The sequence below is a fragment of the Ochotona curzoniae genome, unplaced genomic scaffold (assembly GCF_017591425.1).
Source record: "Ochotona curzoniae isolate NIBS_2020 unplaced genomic scaffold, NIBS_Ocur_1.0 contig_65, whole genome shotgun sequence".
NCBI classification, from domain to species: Eukaryota; Metazoa; Chordata; class Mammalia; order Lagomorpha; family Ochotonidae; genus Ochotona; species Ochotona curzoniae.
In genome coordinates, this window is record NW_024466508.1 from 788449 (window position 1) to 806150 (window position 17702).

A 17702-nucleotide genomic window follows, 5' to 3' on the forward strand; every position below is an offset into this window, starting at 1 on the left:
GCGTAAGGAAGGTGGTGCATCAAGGCCGACACGGTGGCTCAGTAGGCTGTTTCTCAGCCTGGGGCTCTGACATCCCACGTGGGCAACGGTTCGTGTGCCAGCTGCCCTGCTTCCAATCGAACTCCCTGCTTGAGACTTGGGAAAGTAGCAGAGGACGGCCCACACGCGGGAGACCCAGGAGAGGCTCTCGGCTCCTGGCTTCACACGAGCCCAGGTGATGGCCGTGATGGTCATTTTCAGAGTGAAGCAGTGGATGGAAGATCTCTCTCTGTAATTCTGACTTTCAAGTAAAATGAATACAGCTTCACAAAAATAATATTTAGAAGAAAAGAAGTGCAGCAACAAGGAGCAAATTCACAGCCCACCTGTGAGTTTATCTCTTAATGTCTAATTACCAGAGACTAGAATGCGAAAGGGAGGCTGCCTGCCCACGTGGGGCTCCAGGCTTGGGGTCTTGGGGCAGGGGAGCGTGGTGACAGTGGAGGAGTGGGGACGGGGACAGATTTTCCTCTGGGCTTTTTAACCTTGGGAGGGCTGGCTCCCTGGATGCCATGGAGATGGAAGGCAATGCAGAGTGCTGGGGGATGGAGGGTCAGGTGTCAGATCCCTGGTGGGAGATCAAGAGGGCACAGGGTGCCAAATTGTGGGGATGCCACCTGTGGTGCCTTTCCCCAGAGCTGGGGACCACGCAGAGCTCCTGGCCTGACTGGCAGGGCCTAACGCTTGACCACCTGGGCAGCGTGGTTTGTGGTTCTGTCCAGGTTAGGATTCCAGGCGTTCTGGGGACCAGGGCTCATCAGGAAGGGAGCTCCTCCCTGTTGCCATGGTTACCCTGGGTTCCCATCCCCCCCCCCCGTGTTTTCCTCTGGTACTCTTGTCCCTTGGGCAGCCAGGCTTGTCTCCCTCCTAGCTTCTCCCTGCCAGCCTGCACCTGTCCCCAGGGGTCTACGGGGTTTCCTCCCTGCTGCTGGCCCTGGGCTCAGTCCACCTGCTTGTGGCCGGAGCAGCTGCCCTAGAACCTCAGAGTTTGAGCCCAAGCCTCAGGGCTACCAGGAGTTGGACTGGGGACCCCTGTGCATTGGGGAGCTCACCACCTATGTTCCCCCTCCCCCCTCAAGTACAGGCCTAGCTGGAGGATGCTACAGTTGTCCCATTAAGGCCCCTTGCTGAGAGGTGGATGGGTGAGTGGCAGCCAGGAAGGGAGGCCTGGTGCAGTTGGAGTCACGCTGTTGCAGCCGTGGGGCCGAGGGTGTTGGGGACAGAAGCTGCTGCACAGGTGTAGTCCACTCACACCTGGAGTTTGGACCTGTAGACATCGGATCTCTGCTGTTGCTGGGTCCCACTGGACAGCTAAGTCCTAAGGGCAGGGATGGGTGAGCATGTGTGTCTCCCCTGACCAGGCCATGTCATCTGGGCTGGGAGACATGCGTGTGGGTGTGTGTGATGGTTGAGTGAAGCCAAGCGGCAGGCGCAGAGCGAGGGGCGCAGACAGCAGCATCGTAGAACCAGTGCAGCTGGGCCGTGGCGGTCCTGGGCTTCCGTGGAGCTGCTGCCCACGCTCATGACTGCGTGCTCCGGGGGCAGCGAACTGCCACTTCCTGTGCCATGGGATGCTCTGACATCGTGTTTCAGCATCTCTCTGCTTTATCTGTCATCATCATCTGGCCCCCTGTGTCTTTTTGCTGGGTTCCCTAGCTCTGTCAGTCCTCTGCACACCGGTGTAGCCATCAGTCACCTGACTACCTTGGACGCACCTGTCAGCCACCCACGTCTGCAGACATCTACCTAGGACCATGAAGTTTGTGTGGAAGGGGAGCCAGGGTGTGGGTAGGGAAACTGTGGGTAGGGAAGGGGAGGTGCTGGCTGAGGGCAGAGCGCTGGCAGAGTGACACAGGGCTTGTGGCTGAGGTATCCAGACTGAGGAACCCCTCCCTGCTTCCTCCGTCTCCTTGCCCCCATCTGTCCCTCCTTTCCTGCTCCTCTGTATTCCCCGCTCCATTCTCCTCCTTCCTGCTCCCCTCCCCCTCCCTCCCCCTCCCTCCCCCTCCCTCCCCCTCCCTCCCCCTCCCTTTCTCCTTTCTTCCTCTATTCCCTTCCCCCCTCCCCCCCCCTTCACTCTCTGTTGCTTTTTCCTCCCAGGCCCACAACTGATGTCCCAAGGCTGGGCAGGAGGGTGCTGGAGGGGAGGGGTCCCCTGCTTTGAGGTGTTGCCTTGGGGACAGGCATGCTGCTGCTCCAGGATGGAAATGCTGTCTCCAGGGGCAACAGCCCTGTGTGTTAACCAGAGTGTGGCCAGGAGGAGGGTGCAGGGCCCCCAGGGCAGCTGTGGGGACGGGCAGGCATGGGCGAGAGAGCCTGGGCACAGGGCATCAGGGGCAGAGACGTGTTCTCTGGGCGCCCAGTTCAGGTGGGTCAGTGGGCTTCCTAACCAGGTCCCCTCCCGTAGTGTGGGGGTCCTCTTTCTTCATGCATCCTGGCTCTTCTCTTTTCCGGTTACCAGCATGCCTGGCCTCGGGCCAGCAGCTGCACACTCCAGGGCGGGGTGGAGTGGGGGACCGCGCAGCCCCAGGGTGCTCCCGGTGAGGCTCCAGAGGGTCATGCATGGGATGAACTGGGGAATCCTGAACCCTGGGTGCCCCGCTTCGGCACTGAGGTCAGCCACAGCGAGGGACTGGAGCCGGTGTTAGGGCCACCAGGGAGAGCCCTGGGAACCTGGACGGGGTGGGAGGCAGCGGGAGCCACTCCCTTGCTGACCACTGGGGCAGCCCCAGGTCCCGTAGGCCCGTCAGTCCCTCGTGCGCGCTCCTGCCCCCAGAGTCCCTGCGGTGGGGTCGGTGATCATGTGGGCCCAGGCTTCCCAGGGAAGCTGTGGGGTTGTCCCTGGCTTCCCTCTTCTAAATGCCAATCTGAACAAGCTAGACTGGGGCCACGGAGCCTGTGGCGCAGTCACACAGGGCCAGGCCTGTGACCGTGCTGGCAGTGACCCATCCTTGGACAAGCCTCCTTAGGAGCCCCTGGGCTGATTCTGCCTCCTGTATGTGCTCGTAGGAGAACTCCCCGGGGCCTTCATCGCCCTGTGACCCCAGCCTGGGAGGTGCACATGCCACCTCCAGTGTAACACCTCCGAGGGGCATCGCTTCTGCCACGGCTACTCCCAACAGCCACTGGGGGCACGGGCACAGGCCTGGCTTGCCTGTGCGATTGGAAACCCTGGCCCGATCTCTGACTGCAAGAACACAGCCTGCTCTGCTCTGTGTCCATGGGACCTTGCGACTGGCTGAGAAGGGCAGGAACTGAGCCGCTCCCCTCCCCCAGCCCCGACTTTCAGCCTTGCAGACCAACTCCGCATCCCTCTGTCCTGCTGTCAGTCACTGGCGGGTCCTGAACCAGGTGCACGTCCTGAGCTCGGTTCAGTAGCCATTCATTGGTATTCTAGAACGTTCTCTATGTTTCTTCCGCACAGAGGTTCTTGTCTTCTGGTAAGAAAAGAATTTCAAATGTGATACTGATTTATTTATTTATTTGTGTAAAAGCTGAAGAGCAAGAGAGACACAGCAGAATCTTCCATCTGCTGGTTCACTCCCCAGACGGCTGCAATGGCCGGGGCTGGGCAAGGCCAGAAGCAGGAGCCTGGGACCCCATTCAGACTTCCATACGGATGCTAGGGGCTGGGGCTCCTGGGCCGTCCTCTGCCGCTTTCCCAGGTGCATTAGCAGGGAGCTGCCTGGGAGCAGATGCCAACAGCGTGGGGTCTGGCTTAGCTCACCTTGCCCGGTGCCTGCTCCAAGCTGGGAAGATACGAAGACAGCAGGCAGGACCAGGACCCAGCACCCCTGGCATCGCTGCTACGCTCAGTCACCTCTGCCTGCCCCACTGGGGTTTCGGGGTGTTTGTGGCCTCTTCCCAGGCCGTGGAGACTCAGCAGCTTCCGGGGCGTGAAATGATGGGGAGGAGGGGCAAGCATGAGCCTTGGACGTCCGGCAGGCAGAGCGTGACTCTAGAAGCCGAGACTCGGGGTCTGCAGCATCCAGACGGCAGGTTGGTGAGTCCATGGCAGAGGGCTGCAGACCCTTGCCCCATGGGCCTCCTCCTGCCAGCTTTGCTCTTTGCCCTGTCAGCTCCAAGGACAGCCTGTGCTGGATCCTGCTGATCTGGGCTCTGTCGACCAGGGGCTCTGTCGGCAGACCCCAGGAACAGGATGGACCTGGGCGCACATGGACAGAAGCTGGCTGCTAGCCTGATGTGCAGGCATCTTGGGTGAAGAGGGGTGGTCACGAAAGGGCACCCAATTGAGAGGCCAGCTGGGCATCCAGCAGAGTCCACACGGGGCCCTCGGGGGTATGGGGTGCTCCTCTCTCTGTCCTCCGGGGGTGTGGCTGGGCCTTTGTGGGTGCAGGGCTGTGTGTTTGCCTCTTGTCCTGACCCAGCCTGCTCCCCACAGGAGCCCCCAGGCGATGCGGAGGAGCCTCTGGGCCAGGGAGATTAGCAAGAATATCAGGTGATCCAAGAACCATGTGCAGGGCAGCCAGGCCCCGAAGCGGGGGCTGCAGCCCTCCGTATCCATCACTCTGGGGCGGGCATCCATGCGCAGCATCAGCAGGCAGAGTCACCACCCAGGACTCCCTTCCAGCTTCCCTTGTTGTGTGGTCTGTCTGGTCAGCCTGATCTCTGATGTCCAGCGGGGATTATGCCTGCGGCCTGGTCTCTGTGCCGCGGACGAGCATTGGGAGCCCAGGGCCTCGGTCTCATAGGCCAGCAGGGACCCCCCCCCCCCCAAGGGAAGCAATGGACGGCGACCGTCCTGCCTGCTCATGTAGGGGATAGGCAGTGGGGCAGAGGGATGTCGGAACCGGCTCAGAATTCCCGACTGCAGATGGAAGCAGGAGAGAACAGCCTCTGCCGTTGGTGGTCGTGGCTTCCTGGGCCCTCCAGGGTGGCTGTTGGGCGCCCCTGGGCTGAGATGGACATGGGTGCTGAGCAGGGGTGGAGTGCTGGGGGGCAGGTGCTTGAGCCCTGGGCTGGACGCTATGAAGGTGAAAGCTCCATCTTAGCCTTCTATGGTCTCTTCTGGAACCATGTACATGGCGCCTGCTCTACCTCTTGCTGCCTGACTCCGGCCAGGAGTTCTGGGCCCTCAGCCAGAACCCTTCTCAACCCGCAGTTGCTGGTAGGCCCTCGCAGGACCTCTGACCCAGTGTGTCCCCAGCCACAGGAGCAATCTCTGTCCCCCATGTGGCTTCAGCGCTGTGGACTGGTTCTGCCCTGATGCAACAGCCCCAGCGGCAGAGTGTGCAGAGTCAGGCCTGGGGTGGCTGGCCTGGAGGAGCCTGGGGCAGGGTCCGGGGTGGACAGCCAGGCTAGCGGTCAAGGCAAGAGGGTCAGGGCCGGCCAAGCAACTGGAGGCAGGAGGCCAGGCAGGGCCAGCAGAGCCAGCAGGAGGAGGATGAGGCCGGCGTGCAGCAGAGGCTGCCCCCGCCCCGTGCGCGGGGCCTGGTTGCAGAGGTACCCGGAGCAGCAGTGCCTGAAGATCCTGACGTCGGTCTCAGGGCTTGGCGACCACTGGAATACGTGGTTGGTACTGGGGCAGTGGCGTGCACAGCGCTTGCTGATGGACACCATCGTCCTCTGCCCTGCAGAAGAGACAGCCATGGCCCAGCATCCCGAGGGAGCAGGTGCACGAGGCACTGTCCCCGCCCTGTGCCACCCTGCCCTGCCCACCATCGCACAAATAAGGCATAACAGGCAGATCCCGCCAGCTGCGGGCCATGGCCCGGGCTGCTCCTGCCACGGCTGCGGTGCGAACAGGTGGGATGGGAGATGGCAGCCAGAGAACAGTGGGGCACCAGCCCCGGATTGGCCACCTGGCGCCGACCTTAAGGAATGTGGCCCAGCTGTGCCGCGCCCTACGTCCCAGGCAGGGGGCAGGATTGCTGTGTGGGTCTACGTGATCACGTGGTAGCGTGTTAACTGTATGATCTGTGGTAGCGTGTTACACTGTATGATCATGTGATAACATGTTACACTGTATGATCTGTGGTGACGTGTTACACTGTATGATCTGTGGTGACGTGTTACACTGTGTGATCTGTGGTAGCATGTCACACTGTATGATCTGTGGTGACGTGTCACACACACTGTATGATCTGTGGTGACGTGTTACACTGTATGATCTGTGGTGACGTGTTACACTGTGTGATCTGTGGTGACGTGTTACACTGTGTGATCTGTGGTAACGTGTTACACTGTATGATCTGTGGTGACGTGTTACACTGTATGATCTGTGGTGACGTGTTACACTGTATGATCTGTGGTGACGTGTTACACTGTATGATCTGTGGTGACGTGTTACACTGTATGATCTGTGGTGACGTGTTACACTGTATGATCTGTGGTGACGTGTCACACACACTGTATGATCTGTGGTGACGTGTTACACTGTATGATCTGTGGTGACGTGTTACACTGTATGATCTGTGGTGACGTGTTACACTGTATGATCTGTGGTGACGTGTTACACTGTGTGATCTGTGGTGACGTGTTACACTGTATGATCTGTGGTGACGTGTTACACTGTGTGATCTGTGGTGACATGTTACACTGTATGATCTGTGGTGACGTGTTACACTGTGTGATCTGTGGTGGCATGTCACATCATATCACATGTAACAGCCTAGTGTTTCACATGTCTGGTAGTGTTACATGGCATCATGTTACTGCAGTTGGATCCTATTGAGTGGTACTGCAGGAGGGTGTCTGTTTGTCTGTTTTTTGTCTCTCTGGCCAGGGATACGTCGCAGGTTCCCTGTTCCCACCCAGTATCTCCCTCCCCACCCCCCCTACCACGCACAGGTTGTCCTGGGGTGGACAGAACCACGGCTAGAAGGGATGGGGGTACCTGCCCTCAGCTGTGGCTCATTCTGCCAGTGGGCATGGCCTGCATGGGCCTCCTGCAGACGCTTCCCTGTCATGCTGTGGGGCTGTGTCGGGGCCTGCCTGCCCCTTTCTAACCTCTCAGGTGTCACACCTGTGCCCCGCCCTGGAACTCACCCGCCAGGATGAGCACCTTGTGGGACACACACACGTGGTCAGTGGCAGTGCAGTTCGTGGGCAGGCAGTGGCGGGGGCTGGACACCTTGAAGCACTGGAAACAGCTCAGGTTCTGGGCTGTGGGCAAAGCACCCAGTGAGCGTCAAGCTGCCTCCCACTGTTGCCCCCACTTACCTTGGCAGCTCTGCTCACCTGGCACCTCCAAACAACCTGTATCCTCAGCCAGCAGCAGGGACGTCCACAGGACCAGAATGAGTCCCTCCATGGCACAAGGGCCTTCCTGGGAGGAAGTGACTTTGCCTAGTTCCTTCTGGCTTCTGGTTCTATCTGCTGCCTGACTTTGGCCTCAGCCCCCTCCCACACCCCCATCCACAGCCAGGGGCAGTCCCAGCCCTCCTCTGGCACCTGCACCTGCTCAGGCTGACTGTCCTGGAGGCGAAGTTAAGGATCTCAGCTGGCTCTGGCTCAAGGAAGGACCCCTGAGGGCCTAGGTGTCCTTGGGGACCCAGGAAGGGGCAGGGCTGAATCGCAGTGGGTAGAGGAGGGCTGGCCTCCCCACCTGCAGACAACACCCCCCCCCCCAAAGGCAGCTCAGCTCTGAGGGTCCTTTTCCTAGCAGAACACACTGTGCAGGGATGCCGGGGGCTGGCTCTTAGCCCAGAAGCTGGGATTATGTGGGGGAAGCAACCAGGAAGTCAGGGGCTGTGAGGGGGAGGAGGGACGGGAGGGGTTGTGGGTGGTGGGTCTGGACAGAGCGCTCAGGCAGGCAGCAGCCCAGGAAGGGCCAGGTAGAGGGAAGCGGGGGTGGGCTAATCCCACCACAACCCCAGTGGCTTCCCAGTCCGCCCCCTCCCGCCACCGGTCAGGTGAGGCTTGCGGGGCCAGCTGTGCGGGAGTGGATAGGAGGCCTGCTCTCTTCGATTCTGCCCCGGCTCTGTCTTCCAGGTCTTGGAGCCCTCGCCGGTGTGTAGGCAGGCAGGGCACGCGGCTGCTTGCACCACCCAGGCTGGCCTATTCCTTTCCCTTTGTTTCCTAACGGCGTTGCAACAGCTGCTCCAAGCAGGATGCCCGCCCCTCAAAAGGGTCCTGCGGAGGCCAACTGGGCTGACCAGGGTCCCAGGAGGCTCCCTGCACCTCCAGGGCACCGCTCCCTGTGGCCCAAATGCTCAAGTGTGTGAGCAAATGGCAGTGGGCTGCATGGGGTGTGTGTGTGTGTGTGTGTGTGTGTGTGTGTGTGTGAGAGAGAGAGAGAGAGAGAGACAGAGAGAGAGAGAGGCCCTCGGTGCTCCCGGCCCCACCCCAAGACCGTTGCGGCAAGGGGAGCCGGTAGGCTGTCAGGTTGTGCCCCGAGGCAGCAGCACCCCTGGGGAGGTGGGTGACGGCTGCCTCCTGCTTGGGCGGACCCCGGTGCCTGGCAGGTGTTTGGCCACGACACTGCTCAGGACACCCACATGATGGCACCTGTGTTCTGAGTCTCTTGGCTACCCTCCTGCTTCAGATGCTGCACGTTTCGTGCGGGGGTTGAGGGTCTGCCTCGGTGGGAACTGTGTCTCTGCATCCGTTTCTGCGTCACTCGCCGGACACTCCAGGTCAGTGGCCTGACATGCCCCTTTGCTCGAGGAGTCTTCTGTCCATTTCCTCTGGCCACCCTCGTGTGGCCCTGGGCAGCACAGCTGGAGGAAGGGGCCCTTTCTGTGTTCCCTGGAGTGCTGCCCGGCTGGGCGTGCACAGTTCTGGGCTGCTGCTTCCTTGCCTCCCCTGGGGACATGGTGTAGGTAGGAAGGACATTGTGAGTCTTTTGCCATGCACAGCCAGAGCCAGCTGAAAATGACTAGTCCGGGAATTCGCTGCTCCACGTGCTAGATGAATAGCTTGTCTTAGGGAGCTGGCCCTTGCTGTTGAAGCCCCCTCCCGTGGTGCCCTCGTGACAGCCTTCTCTTGAAAGTCTGATGCTGGCGACAGACCCCGACAATCTGACATCACAGCAGTCCACGCGTGGTGTGTCGGCTCAGCCTCACAGCAGTCCACGCGTGGTGTGTCGGCTCAGCCTCACAGCAGTCCACGCGTGGTGTGTCGGCTCAGCCTCACAGCAGTCCACGCGTGGTGTGTCGGCTCTGGGCACCGAGTCCATCGCTGCAGGCCAGTGAACAGTGTAGCACGCCGGGAATGTCTGAGTGCTGTTTGTGCCTCTGGTTTCTGGAACGATTGTGTGGTCTTGGTGTGATTTTTCTTTTCAAAGATTTATTTATTTTATTTGGAAAGGCCAAATTAGAAAGAGAAGGAGTGACAGATAGATCGTCCATCATCTGGTTCACTCTCCAAATGGCCACAATTACGAGTTGAGCCTATCCAAACTCAGGAGCCAGCAGCTTCTTCTGGGTCTCCCACGCGGGTGCAGGGGCCCAGGGACTTGGACCGTCCTTGACTGCTTTCCTAGGCCACAGACAGGGAGCTGGATGGGAAGCAGGGCCACTGGAATTAGAACCAGTGCTCATGTGGGATCCAGGAATGCAAGATGAAGACTTTAGCTGCTAAGTTATTGTGCCAGACCCAATGTTTTTACTTTATTCTTTCCCCTGGTTCACTTCCCCGGATGCCTGCGGTGACCAGGGCAAGCCAAGAACCTGGAACTGTGTGTGTTGATGTCCAATGTGGGTGCAGGGTCCAGGCACCTGAGCATGCACCTCACCTGTGCATTAGCTGGAAGCTGGCTTGGAAGCAGAACGGCCAGGACTTGAACTGGTTCTCTAGCATGGATGCGGGTGTCCAAGTGGCCTCTCAACCGCCGTGCCAAATGCCTGCCCCAGGCTGCCTCTCTCACGGCTCTACAAAGCACACATCCCCCCGTGCTGAGGGGCTTTGCAGGGGTTCAAGGTTTCTCAGAAGCACCGCGGGCAGAGCAGGTGCGCTCTGGCAGTACGGCCCCTCAACCCATCACGCCTCCTTGCATCTGGCTTCTGGGGGCGCCATGGCCTCTTCCACCTTCACTTCTCAGGCCTTGACCAGCCTAGGAGCTCCCTGCCTCTAGTGCCAGTCCTCCAAATTGGGCACAGGAAGGCCTCCATGAGGCTCCGACCCCACGGGGGGGGGGCAGCGGGGTCACTTGTCCTATGTTCTCTTCCTGGGACTCCGCCAAACTGCCCATGGATTAACGAGGCCTTTCTGAGTCTAGACAGTAACCGCACAGCTCCTTGAGTCCTTCCACCAGGCCCGCCCCACACTCAGTCCTCCTTCCCACAGCCCACCTCACTTCCCTTCATCTCCCCTGTCCCCCTGTCCCCCTGTCCCCTTAGTGGCCCTTCAGTCTGTGGTTAGCCTTGGCTGGGAGCCTACCGTGGTTCCTTGCGCCCTCTTCTGGCGGCTGCGTGCAGTGTTGTTGGGCGTCCTGCCCTCTGCTGGTTGAGCTGCGGGTGACCTGTTGCCAATCTGCAGCTGCTTCCTGTTGCAACTATGTGATGTTTAATAACATTAAAAATAAATGAAAAAGTATTTGCTTTTATTAAGTCAGATTTACAGAAACAAGGAAAGACAAAGGGAAATATCTTCCACCCACTGATTTTCTCCCCAAATGGCTGCAACAACCGGAGCTGAGCCAATCTGAAACCAAGAGTCCTGAAATTCTTCCAGGTCTCCCATGCAGGTGCAGGGTCCCAAGGCTTTGGGCCGTCCTCCACTGCTTTCCCAGGTCACAGGCAGGGAGCTGGACAGGAAGTGGAGCAGCCGGGCACGAACCGGTGCCCCTATGGGATCCTGGTGATTGCAAGGTGAGAATTTAACCATTGAATCACTGTGCTAGGTCCTGTTGTTTAATAATTCTTTGTGTCTTTTTAATAACAGACTAGAACACATCTCTCAAGGATTGTCTCCCTTTATTCATAGCTTCATCATGTAAGGTTTTCCCTTTTCAATAGTTTTAGTTACTTACTTATATGTGCTTGAAAGGGATACTGTCCACTCTTTGGTCCATCCGAAATGTCCACAGCATTAGGGGTGGACCAGGCGAGGCCAGGAGCCAGGAGTTCCATCCAGGCCTCCCCCGTGGCTGCAGAGGCCAAGCACTCGGCTGATGCTCTACAGTGTCTCTGCGTGTTTCTTCTCTTTCCTTTTCCACGCGCCTCTGCTCTTTGGAGCTTGATGTCACTTTTGTTCTTGCTTCTCCTTGGATTTGGTCATGTGTCCTGGGCCGGGACACTGCTGTGGGCGAATGCCTGGCCAGTGCTGTTCTCTGGAGGTGGCTGAGGTGCTGATGAGGGGCCTGGCTACACGTAGGCTGGAGTATCTGGCAGCAGCGAGAGGCCCATGCTGCTTCCCTCTTGTGATCCGGTCTGTCCCTCACTGTGGGTCTGAGCTCCAGCCCATCTTCTGAGTGCCTAAAGACCCTGCTTGGCTCTTCAGGTCTGCCCTGGATGCTGGCTCTATGCAACCTGGCCTGGGCGTCTTTGCCCTCCCTAAGAAGCAAAATTTAGGGAAAATCTTTTGCAACATTGGGCCAAGATGTCTTAGGCCATGAGAAGCATGAACTCTGCAAGAATGAACTGTAAGTCAGAATCATCAAGTTTTAAAATTCCACTTTTAAGAGGGTTGGTGCCATGGTGTTCAGGCCAAACCTCTGTCTGCAGTGCCAGCATCCCATGTAGGAATGGGTTCAAATCCCAGCAGCTCCACTTCCCATCCAGCTCCTTGCCTGTGGCCTGGGAAAGCAGTGGAGGATGGCCCAAAGCCTTGGGACCCTGCACCCGCATGGGAGAATTGGGAAAAAGTCCTGGCTCCTGGCTCCAGGCTGGCCTGCTGTGGCCGTTGTGGCGACTGGGCAGTTAGTCAGTGCTGGAAGATTTCTCCCCTTCCTCTCTGTAACTATCTCTGTCTCAAATAAAATCAATAAATCTCTTAAAAGAGAGAGAGAGGCTGGCATGAGACCAGGCCAGAAGAGGCAATCTTGTGGCAACCTGTGGGAGCTCGAGAAGGGTGCGTGGAGTAGGTGTGAAAAGGACAGAAACGGACCACTACAGTTCCAGGATCACAACGGACAATGCAAGGAAACTGTCCCCTTTATTTATACACAAGCAGTCACAAGCTCTGGCACAGACTTTTTTTTTTTTTTAATTTTTAAATTTTTTATTACATATATATATATTTTTACAATCTTTACATAGTTAATTAGGGTAAAAAGGTTCAAGGGCTATAGGGAAGTGGGTAAGACTATTATTTCCATATTGTTTCCTTCATGTATCTGAGGTAAAGGGGGATATTGAGGGAGAAGCCCCACCCAGTTTCCCACCCTCCCCAGGTCCCGGATGTGGGGCATGCTGAGATACTCGCTCAAGTGGTTTTGATATTTCAACAGTTATGAACAGCTGCCAATCTTGCCACTCCAAGCACGATGAGGTCTTTGAAGAATCCACTGGTTGACATAGTCCATCATAGAGTCTCCATTTGCCCTGTATTCCACTGCCAACATATAGCTGAGGTGGTTGATTGACTTGTTCTGTCTTCTGTCTTTTCTTGGTTAGGGTTCTGAGTCTGGCATTTCGATTGGGGAGATCCCCAAAGAAACTTTGTCTGAGGTGTTCCCAGGCCAGAATCTAGCAAGCACAGGGCCCGGCTCAGTCCATCGCCCTGATCAGCTGGTGGTTGCAGTTGCTGGGTTGGTTCTATTTCCAGCCCCGACTTCCACTGGAACCAGTGGGTGTTGCAGCCCAGCCTGGTTCTGCCCAGCACACACTCGGCCCTCACATGAACCAGTGGGTGTTGCAGCCCAGCCTGGTTCTGCCCAGCACACACTCGGCCCTCACATGAACCAGTGGGAGCTGCATCTGGCACAGACTTTAGCATCATGGTCAAGTGGGTGTTTCCAAGGATAATTCTGCTGTTTGTTTCACCTTAAAGCTCTCAATAGAAGTTCTCAACAGACGTGCATATCAATCAGTAACACATTCCTACTACAATCCTCATTCCACAACTTCATCTTGAATCAGTTAAGAGAGGAAAGGCATCACAGAAGGAGGGAGCTAAAGATCAAGGATGGTCAATGGGGGCGACAGAGACAGCATGAATTGTAAAAGGCCCTTTGTCAAGACTTCTCAGCAACGTCAACTTCTAAGCTCACATTGATAGTCAAGACCAACTCCACAGTGGCAGACAACGCCTAAATAGATGACAGATTCTCAGCAGGGCGGCCCCATGTCCTTGCAAAGGGAGGTGGAGCAGCCTTCAGGTGGTTGCAGAGATGCGCAGGGCCCTGCCATGCAGCGGGAAATTCCTTGCGGCCCTGCCTGCAGGGGAACAGCTCTCTTCACACCTTTGTGTCCCCCACACCCGCTGCACAGATCCCAGCAGTCCAGGCCACAAAAGGAACAGGAGGATGATAATAAAGACGCCTCAAACCTCCCCAGGCACACTTTGTCAATAAAGTGAACCGCACCCTCAGCAGGGAGTTTGCTTCCTGTGAAATTCTCAGCCTGCGAGAAGTTTGAGATTTGGGGTCTTCCGACATTTGATGGTCTGGCTTTTTGGGGAGGCTGTCCTTCAACAAATTCCTCCTTTATTTGTTTCTTAGAATGAAGAGTGGCCAGATGTATCTCAGCAGTGTGTATTGGAGCAGCAGTTTCATTTTTGAGCAGATAAACCCTAAAATAAAAAGAATTAACAAAATAATTAAAACTACTCCAGACATCCTAGTGCTATGAGTTTTGGAGGGCCGCCCTTCAACAAGTAATGTCTTGGTGAGTGGGCCTTTAGCAATTTAGCAACACTTATGTACGTATTTGAAACTTTTGTCTTGGATTTTTGTGATTTTTCCCTTTCGATGTATTTCTCCCATTAAGTGATAGATAAGTTATGGGAATGTGTTACTGATGAGTAAATAGGTAATTACATGCCCCTGGCCTTGGAGTCCTGGCTGTCGCCCAATGGCTATGATTGAAAAATGAATAACGGCTTGCTTTGAAGAAAAATGATTATAGTAACTTACAGAATTATCTTTAAGAGCACCTGGCTGACCATGAAGTGAAAAATAAAATAGTCAAACATCTGTGCCTGCCGGCTTAGTCATGAAGTTAAAAGTAGCACAATCAGACACGTGTGCAGAGCCTTGCGCTGTGTCTGAGTAAAGAAAAAGGAGAGCTTCTTGAGCTGTTGATGGAGGGCACCAGGTGACAGTGTCCGGGTCTCTTTCCGCCGACTCCACACACCCTTCTCAAGCTTCAAACTTGATAGGGTCCAGTTTTGTCAATTTCCCATGAAGACAGAGAGCCTTACTGATAATGCAAAAGCAAGCAGAGTTTATTGTGCCAGCATGCTGGGGTCAGACCGATCTTGGGCACGCAGGCCAGCCAAGGAGGGGTCGGACCCTGAACTAGCAAAAGGCTAGAGATTATACAGACTCCTTCAGTGGTTACATGCATCATAGCCCGCGCAAATCCAAACGCAATCAGACACGTCATCTTCAGGGCTTCCAGGTGCAAACAGTCCACTTCATTCCCACACACATTGTCTTTACGGCCCCTGGGTCCAGACAGCTCATTCCATTCCCCCACACATTGCTGTTCCAGGGACCGGATGATTGTACCACTGTTCTCCTGCACCTGGGTGCATTCCATAGCTAAGGCTTGTGACACTGTTCACAAGGTCACAGAGGAGCAACGTTTATCGCTAAAGTGGAGTTTTCCCACGGTCCAGTCGCATCCCGACCTAGCAAAGCAGCAGCTTCTTGGCAGAAAGGGCCTAACAATGCCTAACGCTAACATTCTAACATGCTAACATGCTAACATACTAACATTATACTAGCACTCTAACAAACTCAGCTGGAGCTGGCCTCCGGCAGTTGGGGGCAAAATGAGCAGGCTAGGCTGCAGCACCCGCCAGTAAGAGTCGGGATTGGGAATGGACCAGGCTGCAGCATGCGGCGGTAAAGGCCAAGATGGGGGATGGGTTACTCTAGGCTGGGTCAGAGCAACCAATTATGGGGCTTGCGAGGGGAGTGGTTGACAATGATGCAATACCACAGCTCTCAGGGTCACCTGTCAGGTGGTCTAGGTGAGGTCACAGGTCGGCAGGAGGGAACACCTGGGTGGTGGTGGGCGGGGGTGGGGTGGAGTGGGAGAGGCTTCCAAGCTTGTGAACCTGAACTAGGTGCCTAGCTCACTACACAATGTCCAAAACAGCTGCTCGAGCTCTTGTGTGTTCTATAATATCACTAATAACAGCTTCTTTTTCACCTTCCGTTTCATTTGCTTGAGTCACTTTTTCCCTTCTTTTGGGTAAAAGCCTATAGAATTTTTAAGATTTGTTTGCAGGCTTGGCGTTAGATTAAAAACAAAAACAAACAAACAAACAAAAATGTGCCCAAGCAGCGGGACTACTGAGACTGGAATGGTGATAAAACCAGAGTGTATTTTGATCTGCTCCCTGCCGAGGCTCATGGATCCGCAAGGCAGCGGAAAACTGAAAGTCATGGAGTAGGGTTCTCTTTTCTCCGCCACCTCGCTAGCAGGTGTTGTTGGTAGTTTTCTGTATAGGGCGATTCTTTCTGGCATTAGGTGGAACCTCAGTGCTGTTTTTATTTGAATTTATGGCTTTTAAAAAAATCCAGTCTACTAATCTATGACGTTTGATTGATGAATTTAAGCCATTTACACTCAGGGTTAATATGAATGGGTGATTATTTAGTTCCGTCATTTTAGGAATGGGTTGTTCATTGGTTTAGTCTTCTGTTACTTTACTGGAATGTTCCTTGCATTTGCCTTTGGTTTTGGTGGGTGCTATTCCTCTTCTCTGTCAAGAGAACATCTTTAAGCATCATTTGTAAGGCAGGTTTGGAAGAGGCATATTCTTTTAACTTTTCTTTACTGTGGAAGAATTTCATTTTATTTTCACAGACAAAGGAAAATCTTGCTGGGTATGTCATCCTGGGCTGACAATTTTTTTTTGGTATAATCTGGAATATGTCACTCCATTCTCTTCGGGCCTGTAGTTTCCTGTGAGAGGTCTTCTGTGAGTTTAATGGCATTCCTTTGTGTGTCAGTTGATTTTTTTTCACGAGCACATTTAAGGATCTTTTCCTTAAAGGAAAAAATATTTTCCTTTTGCATTGCAGAGATCTTTGGTGAAGATGCTGAGAATGGCCCCGAGGGACGCTGCAGCAGCAACAGCCGCACCTTCCGCTTTGGACACTGTTCAAGGATACCTTTGAAGAACCGTTCCATAGGCTGCAGCTTGGAGGACTCAAAGTGTGGGAGGCTGCAGTGTACCCACGTCTCCCACATTCCCACCTTGCAGGATCACCAGTCGGTGTTAAGAGGCGTCACGTGCTTCGGGCTGGGTGAACACCGAGCAGTGGGCATCAGAGATAACGGTAGGGTGAGAGATGGCACCAAGGGGCTTTTCTGCAGGAGCTCGGTGTGCAACCAATCTGTGGATGACCTGCAGTATGACTGCTTCCCTGAGAAGTGCAGCCACAGCGGAGTTTGCAACAATAATCGGCTCTACCACTGCCACGTGGGGTGGGACCCCCCCGTGGGACCCCCCACGGTGCCTCGGCCCAGGGGCCGGGGGCAGCCAGGACATGGGCCCCCACTCAGAAGGCGGCACCCAGTGAACTGACATGAGCCCCATTACCTTCTGGAGGGTGGTCATGGGGTGCCTTTTTGCCTTCATCTTGGCACTGCTTTGTGGGGTTGCCACAAATGTACGCACGATAAAGATGACCATTGTTAAGGAAAAATCCATCCCTGAGCCCTGATGGAATGGCCAGTGGCCTCCAGACCACTGAGCATCTGTGGAGGAGAGCCAGTGGAGGTGACAGCCGTGCTGAAGCCTGTCCACACACCACACACAGGGGTCCTTCCCTCACCAATTCCTGCTGGTGGGAGCAGCTGCTCTCCCAAAATAAATCTCTGAGACCTTGCGGCTTTGTCTCTCAGACCCTACCAACTGACAGCAGTCCACAGGGGCTGGTGTCTGTGGGCAGCAGCAGGGTGCCACCCAATGTCCCTGACGGCATGTGTGTGACATTTCCCTAAAATGTGTCCCTGGGCTTGGTGTCTTCTCTCCTTTCCAAATCCAGAATGAGTTCAGGGCCACCCATGGCTAATCCAATGTCTCCCCCTTCCATTCAGGAGTGGCTGTAAATGTTGGGACAGAGGATGGTGGCTCTCGACCCCTTGATGGGCCACAAGCGTGGCTGCCACCACTACCCTGGCCTGGGAGGGAGCAGACTGCCAGGCTGAGAGGCCACAAATGGGGTTTTAAGCCTCGTTGAGTGTATATCAAAGGCAAAACAACAAATACTGCATTCCTCTGATTTCACTGTTTAGACATCTGCAGAAGCTGGGGCTTAGCTGGACCACTGCCAGGAGCAGGGGGGCTCCCAGGGGTATCCCATGTGAATGGCAAGGACTCTAGCAGCGGAGGATTGTCTCCCAACCCATGCGCACTGGCAGGATGTGGCAGTTAGGAGTGCAGTGAGGACTGCCATCTAGGCACTGCAGTATGGGATGCAACAGCCCAAGTGGCGTTGAAGCACTGAGTGTCAAGCCCTCAGCCCCTAAACCTTGTGCAATGTAAGTGCCACGGGTGTGGGGAAACTGCAGTCCTCCTTCACTGCTTGTGACGATGAGATGGGGCAGCACAGTCGGTCACTTCTCCAAAGAGCGAAC

The 17702-nt window shown here is 55.6% G+C and overlaps 1 protein-coding gene across 1 annotated transcript; it reads right to left on the minus strand.

Annotated features, from left to right (window-relative positions):
- Nucleotides 1–5364: 5364 nt before the first annotated feature.
- On the minus strand, nucleotides 5365–7312 carry LY6L (lymphocyte antigen 6 family member L). Its single transcript, XM_040991600.1, has 3 exons — nucleotides 7240–7312; nucleotides 7048–7164; nucleotides 5365–5630 (listed from the first exon to the last, which is right to left on the minus strand). The coding sequence occupies exons 1-3, from the start codon at nucleotides 7310–7312 to the stop codon at nucleotides 5365–5367; spliced, it is 456 nt and encodes a 151-aa protein (XP_040847534.1).
- Between the last annotated feature and the right edge of the window lie 10390 nt (nucleotides 7313–17702).